General features: G+C 39.9%; 1 protein-coding gene across 1 annotated transcript in view; it reads left to right on the top strand.

The window, feature by feature from the left end:
* The first annotated feature begins 5,482 nt into the window (after positions 1 to 5,482).
* LOC124282429 (hemicentin-1-like) overlaps positions 5,483 to 6,000 on the top strand; it is a 28,951-nt gene continuing 28,433 nt past the window's right edge. The window contains exon 1 of the mRNA XM_046718417.1: positions 5,483 to 5,596. Within this exon, the coding sequence (XP_046574373.1) occupies positions 5,575 to 5,596 (22 nt within the window). The 5' untranslated portion in view covers positions 5,483 to 5,574. The remainder of the gene's footprint in view (positions 5,597 to 6,000) is intronic.

Here is a 6,000-nt window from a genome sequence, read left to right as displayed (position 1 = left end):
AAAACTATTCAGTGAGTAGAGCATATAACATTGTGTACATTCCATACAAAACTATACAGTGAAATGTGTATATGCATGATAACATTTGTGTATACGTTTCCATATGCAGTTGATGACATTGATCTTACGTTTCACAGTTGAGTATAACAGTTGATGACATTGGATCTGACGTTTTACTTCAGTTGATGACATTGGAAATGACGTTTTATTTCAGTTGATGACATCGGGTCTGACGCTTTACTTCAGTTGATGACATTGGATCTAACGTTTTACTTCAGTTGATGACATTAGATCTGACGTTTTACTGCAGTCGATGACATTGGATCTTATGTTTCACTGCAGTTGATGACATTTGTCTGACGTTTTACTTCAGTTGATGACATTGGATCTGACGTTTTACTCTAGTTGATGACATCGGATCTAACGTTTTACTTCAGTTGATGACATCGGATCTGACGTTTTACTTCAGTTGATGACATCGGATCTAACGTTTTACTTCAGTTGATGACAACGGATCAGACGTGTTACTTCAGTTCATGGCATGGGTCTGACGTTTCACTTCAGCTGATGGCATCGGATCTAACGTGTCAATGCAGTTGATGACATCGGATCTAACGTGTCAATGCAGTTAATGACATCGGATCTAACGTGTCAATGCAGTTGATGACATTGGATCTAAAGTGTCAATGCAGTTGATAACTGAGCTATTGTGTCATTGTAGTTGATCATAGGTGATATATACTGTCACTTTCAAGTTGATGACAGGCGATCTAGTCTGTCTGTGAAGGTGATGACAGGCGATCTAGTCTGTCTGTCAAGGTTATGACAGGTGATCTAGTCTGTCTGTCAAGCTGATGACAGGTGATCTAGTCTGTCTGTCAAGTTGATGACAGGTGATCTTGGTGGTGGCGCGTGGTCCTGTGCTTAAAGCTCAGGTCACAAATCGGTGAAGTTAAGCAGCGTCGAGCTCGGACAATCCTTGGATGGGTGACCGTGTTTGGCAGCTTGACTCCTGAGAGTTTCTAGGACTTGAGTCCTGCCCCACAAGCACATGTGACACATGTGGTCTCACCTTAGGCAAGTGAGTTTGTTCAAAATTGTCTCTGTTAACACAGCAGGAAAATGGGTACCCGGTGGAAAAAAGTCATATGATTATAACCTTCTAGCGCCTAACAGGCAGCTTTGGTTATCCGGGGTAATAATGGCCTTGATTGTTAGCGCTATGAGCATACCTAGTGTGGAGTTTTGCGCTATATAAATGGACACATTATCATTATTATTATTATTATTATCTTGTCTGTCTGTCAAGGTGATGACAGGTGATCTAGTCTGTCTGTCAAGGTGATGACAGGTGATCTAGTCTGTCTGTCACGGTTATGACAGGTGATCTAGTCTGTCTGTCAAGTTGATGACAGGTGATCTAGTCTGTCTGTCAAGCTGATGACAGGTGATCTAGTCTCTCTGTCAAGTTGATGACAGGTGATCTAGTCTGTCTGTCAAATTGATGACAGGCGATCTAGTCTGTCTGTCAAGTTGATGACAGGTGATCTAGTCTGTCAAGCTGATGACAGGTGATCTAGTCTGTCTGTCAAGGTGATGACAGGTGATCTAGTCTAGTCTGTCAAGCTGATGACAGGTGATCTAGTCTGTCTCAAGTTGATGACAGGTGATCTAGTCTGTCAAGTTGATGACAGGTGATCTAGTCTGTCTGTCAAGTTGATGACAGGTGATCTAGTCTGTTAAGTTGGTGACAGGTGATCTAGACTGTCAAGTTGATGACAGTTGATCTAGTCTGTCAAGGTGATGACAGGCGATCTAATCTGTCTGTCAAGGTGATGACAGGTGATCTAGTCTGTCTGTCAAGTTGATGACAGGTGATCTAGTCTGTCTGTCAAGGTGATGACAGGTGATCTAGTCTGTCAAGTTGATGACAGGTGATCTAGTCTGTCTGTCAAGTTGATGATAGGTGATCTAGCCTGTCTGTCGAGTTGATGACAGGCGATCTAGTCTGTCTGTCAAGGTGATGACAGATGCTCTAGTCTGTCTGTGAAGGTGATGACAGGTGATCTAGTCTGTCTGTCAAGTTGATGACAGGTGATCTAGTCTGTCTGTCAAGGTGATGACAGGTGATCTAGTCTGTCTGTCAAGGTGATGACAGGTGATCTAGTCTGTCTGTCAAGGTGATGACAGGTGATCTAGTCTGTCTGTCAAGTCTGATGACAGGTGATCTAGTCTGTCTGTCAAGTTGATGACAGGTGATCTAGTCTGTCTGTCAAGTTGATGACAGGTGATCTAGTCTGTCTGTCAAGTTGATGACACGTGATCTAGTCTGTCAAGTTGATGACAGGTGATCTAGTCTGTCTGTCAAGTTGATGACGGATGACCAATAGTGTCGTTGCTGTTTTCTCTAGCTGAAACCCCTTGTTTCCAGATAACGTGGGAAAGTGGGAAGTTAGGTGTTTTAACAACGGGTGATGCAAGAGAGACATCCGACAACCGATTCTCTCTGATGCGTGAGAATCCTGGGGAGTGGATGTTGCAGATCTCGGACGTGGTGTTGGACGACGAGGACACGTACAACTGCGTCATAAACACCAACCCTCCACTCACCAAGGCCGTCACTCTCAATGTGGGATGTAAGTATCATCACGTTCATCCTCCATATCAGATGAAAGGAACATCAATCAAGGCTGATTCCTCCATCACAGACCATGGGGCACTAGATTATCAGTTAGAGTACGATTAATAATTTTATTAATTATTTATTGGGGTGTAAACTAACAACTAGTCTCTGAAATGATCATATTTTACAGAAAAAACGTTCATAGTAAAAATAATAAAATATGATGAAAAGGAGCCCTGAAACTTTCTTCATTTTCAGAAATCTAGACTTGCCACATTTTCTAGACTTGCGCTTTCTTTGATATATTTGCTTCAGGGTCTGTATGACAGACTAATTGGGGTGTTTTCCTCTTTAAACACACTGTTACAAATCTCAATCATCCTACCAGACAAAAGACTGGAACATCTTTCAAAGAAGAAGGTGTACATCCAACAAGAATAGCCAAAAATCACCATTACCCAACAGTGTCTCAAAATAATTTATGTCACAGATGCATTCAACCTTGATATTTCTTTCCAAGAGATGGAATTTTCAGACCTTTAGCGTTAAGGGAATATCAAATATCTTGATACTGACATCAAACATAATATAGTACAATGATATTAAATAATCCGATATCTCCATCAATCCAGGGTAGTTTTAGAAAATCATATAGTTAAACATATTATCCATCAAACATAAGATAGTATAACACTATGAATCATCTGGTTATCTGTGAATAATCTATTGATATCACATATCTTGATATTCATCAAACCTAAGGTCATATAACAGTGCCAGTTATTTGTTTATCTCATTCAGACCTGAGATGGGACATTGATATAACTATTCTTGATATCTCCATGAAACTTAATATGCTATCCTAATATCAATTATGATCAAATGGTAGTCTATTACTTCCAAATATCAAGATATTTCCATCAAAGTCAGTGTATTCACATCATTTACCTTGATGTCCCATCATAAGATGGTATAAGGATATCAATATCTGGATATCTCTATCAAGATTTGAGTGGTATAGCAATGTCTTGGTGGCCCAATCTTATTTGGAGTAAAGCAATATCAGATATGTGGAGATCCCTATCACATTTTGAATAATATAGCAATCCTTTCAAATTTTGAGTGAAATGATATTCATATCCCAAATATATATAGAAGCAAGATCGTTGTCTTCAGCACTGTGACTCTTATTATTACATATCTGGTATATTCATATGTTATCCGTGACAAACAACGGTGAACCTACCAGCAAGGCACCTCACTCATGCATTTTCCAGTTTCATCGCTGCCTGTCTGTCTGTATCACTGAGTGACAGGGATGTGTATCTCTAATAGGTCCATAGAGCCTCTAACAATTTTGATTAATATCGCACCTGCAAAGCCCTCACATATATCAAGTCTCAAAATGCAAAAAAACCCACACACTATGATATAACTGGCAGCACAGTATTAATAGGCCTGATTTTAGTAATTAGAAAAAGCATTTGAGATAAATCACATATATGATAAATCTGTTTCATTTCCAAAAGGATATTCTCAAGCCTACTTAAGTCATCAACACCATGCAAAAAATATCTCCCATATACCACAGTTAAAATAATCAATTTCATGTTCACAACGATCTTCTAGAGCCTGTTTTACAGTGAAATATGAGGAGAGGCATTGCTCGTTATTTTCTGTGAGTCTCTGAGAGTCTCCTCCGGGTAATTATCAACACCAGGTGTTCGTGGAGCTGGGCTGGTTGTTATAGAAGCACCGTTGCATCTGGTTATCGGACTCTCGCATAACCTTGGTGTCATGTACACAGGGCCTGTTACACAAACCGTGAATGTCAGAGGTGTTGGGAAGGAGGGAGGGGGTAGCGGAGGGGGTAGTAGAGGGAGGGTGGGGTCATATCCTCCCTGTGTGAAAGATGCTGCTGAGGCTGACAGTAATATAAACACGAGGTGCTCGGAACAAGACAAGCTGCTGAGTCGATGATGAAGATGAGAATTAAGAAAACATTCTGAACTTGAGTGATAGTTTTATCTGATGGTTCCTTCTTTGTTAAAGTTAAGGGTGGAGTTTAGAGTTCGGTCTTGGTGAAAGGTACACTGGAAGAAAAACAGGATGAAAAAACAAATGCATTTGTGTTGTGTGTTATTTTGTAATGTGTCTCTTCACTTAAGTCTTGCTGGGAGAGAAGATCTTTGTACCCTGTAACCTGCCTTGATACTGGTAGCTGGTGAAGTTATTGTTACATGACTATAGAATTTGTTACTGGTGTTTAGCTTATCTGAGTTTCGCATGCATAACATCAAATCAAGTATCAAACATTAGTTGTGTGGAAATTCCAATTTGTATACCAAACATTAGTTGTTTGGAAACCACCACACTCAGTTTAACTATTAAACATTAGTTGTGTGGAAAATCTGATATACATATCAAACAACAGGAATTTGGAAATATCCCACAATTATCTACTAAGGAGCATTAGTTGCGCGGAAAATCTAACATTGATAAAAATAGAAAAGTCTTGACCAACAAGGGATATAAATATTTAGCAGAAACAAATATCTTTTCTGTTCTTCCTTTATATTCTATCAACAGTAAGTTTGGTAAGTAGCAATGATGTAACAAAACGAATCTGAAAATCAAGTAATCAAACATTAATGGCCATAATAACTGTTCTCCTTCCTGTTGACAGTCTTGCCATCAATAAAGGCAGCACGGGGTCAAGTGACCAAACCAAAAGGAAAGAAGGTGAAGCTGGAGTGCCTGGTGAGTGGCAAGCCCGCGCCTTTGGTGGAGTGGTATAAAGGAGAGGAGACGGTGGTGTCTGACAAGAGGCACTCCATGGAGACACTCAAGAAAGGAAAGATGAACACCGTCATGAGGCTCAGGATAAAGAAGATCAGGAGAGTGACTATGGGCAATACCAATGCAAGGCTGTCAATGGGTTTGGCACCAACATGGCTACAATCAAACTGATGGGTGAGGAATTTCAAATCTTATACAAGTTTTAGCTCCAATTAGATTAATAACTGACAATACATGGTGTATGTTTAAGCTGGTGCCTATTGAATTCTTACAACTCACAATCTATTCACTGAATGGCACAAACGTATTCATGACATGGTGTATGTTTAAGCTGATATTTGGGTAAAGGTGCCAGCTGAATTCTTACTTGTCACATTCTATTCACTGAATGACACAAACGTATTCATACTCTGTTCGGTTTCTGTATTCATGTTTTCATTCAAGTTGCTGGGTTTTCAACAATATATCACCTGGCATCATGCCAAGAGAAAGGGGAGATAACTCTCAGACTCACATGTTTTCTTGTTTAACTCTGCAGTCAGAGATGTTCAGTCTATATGACTGCAGCCTGTAAATAA

Source organism: Haliotis rubra, unplaced genomic scaffold (genome assembly GCF_003918875.1).
Source record: "Haliotis rubra isolate DU_JTF1 unplaced genomic scaffold, ASM391887v1 Scf3, whole genome shotgun sequence".
NCBI classification, from domain to species: domain Eukaryota; kingdom Metazoa; phylum Mollusca; class Gastropoda; order Lepetellida; family Haliotidae; genus Haliotis; species Haliotis rubra.
The sequence above is the reverse complement of the archived record's forward strand: the minus strand, read 5'-3'. Positions and strand labels throughout refer to the sequence as shown.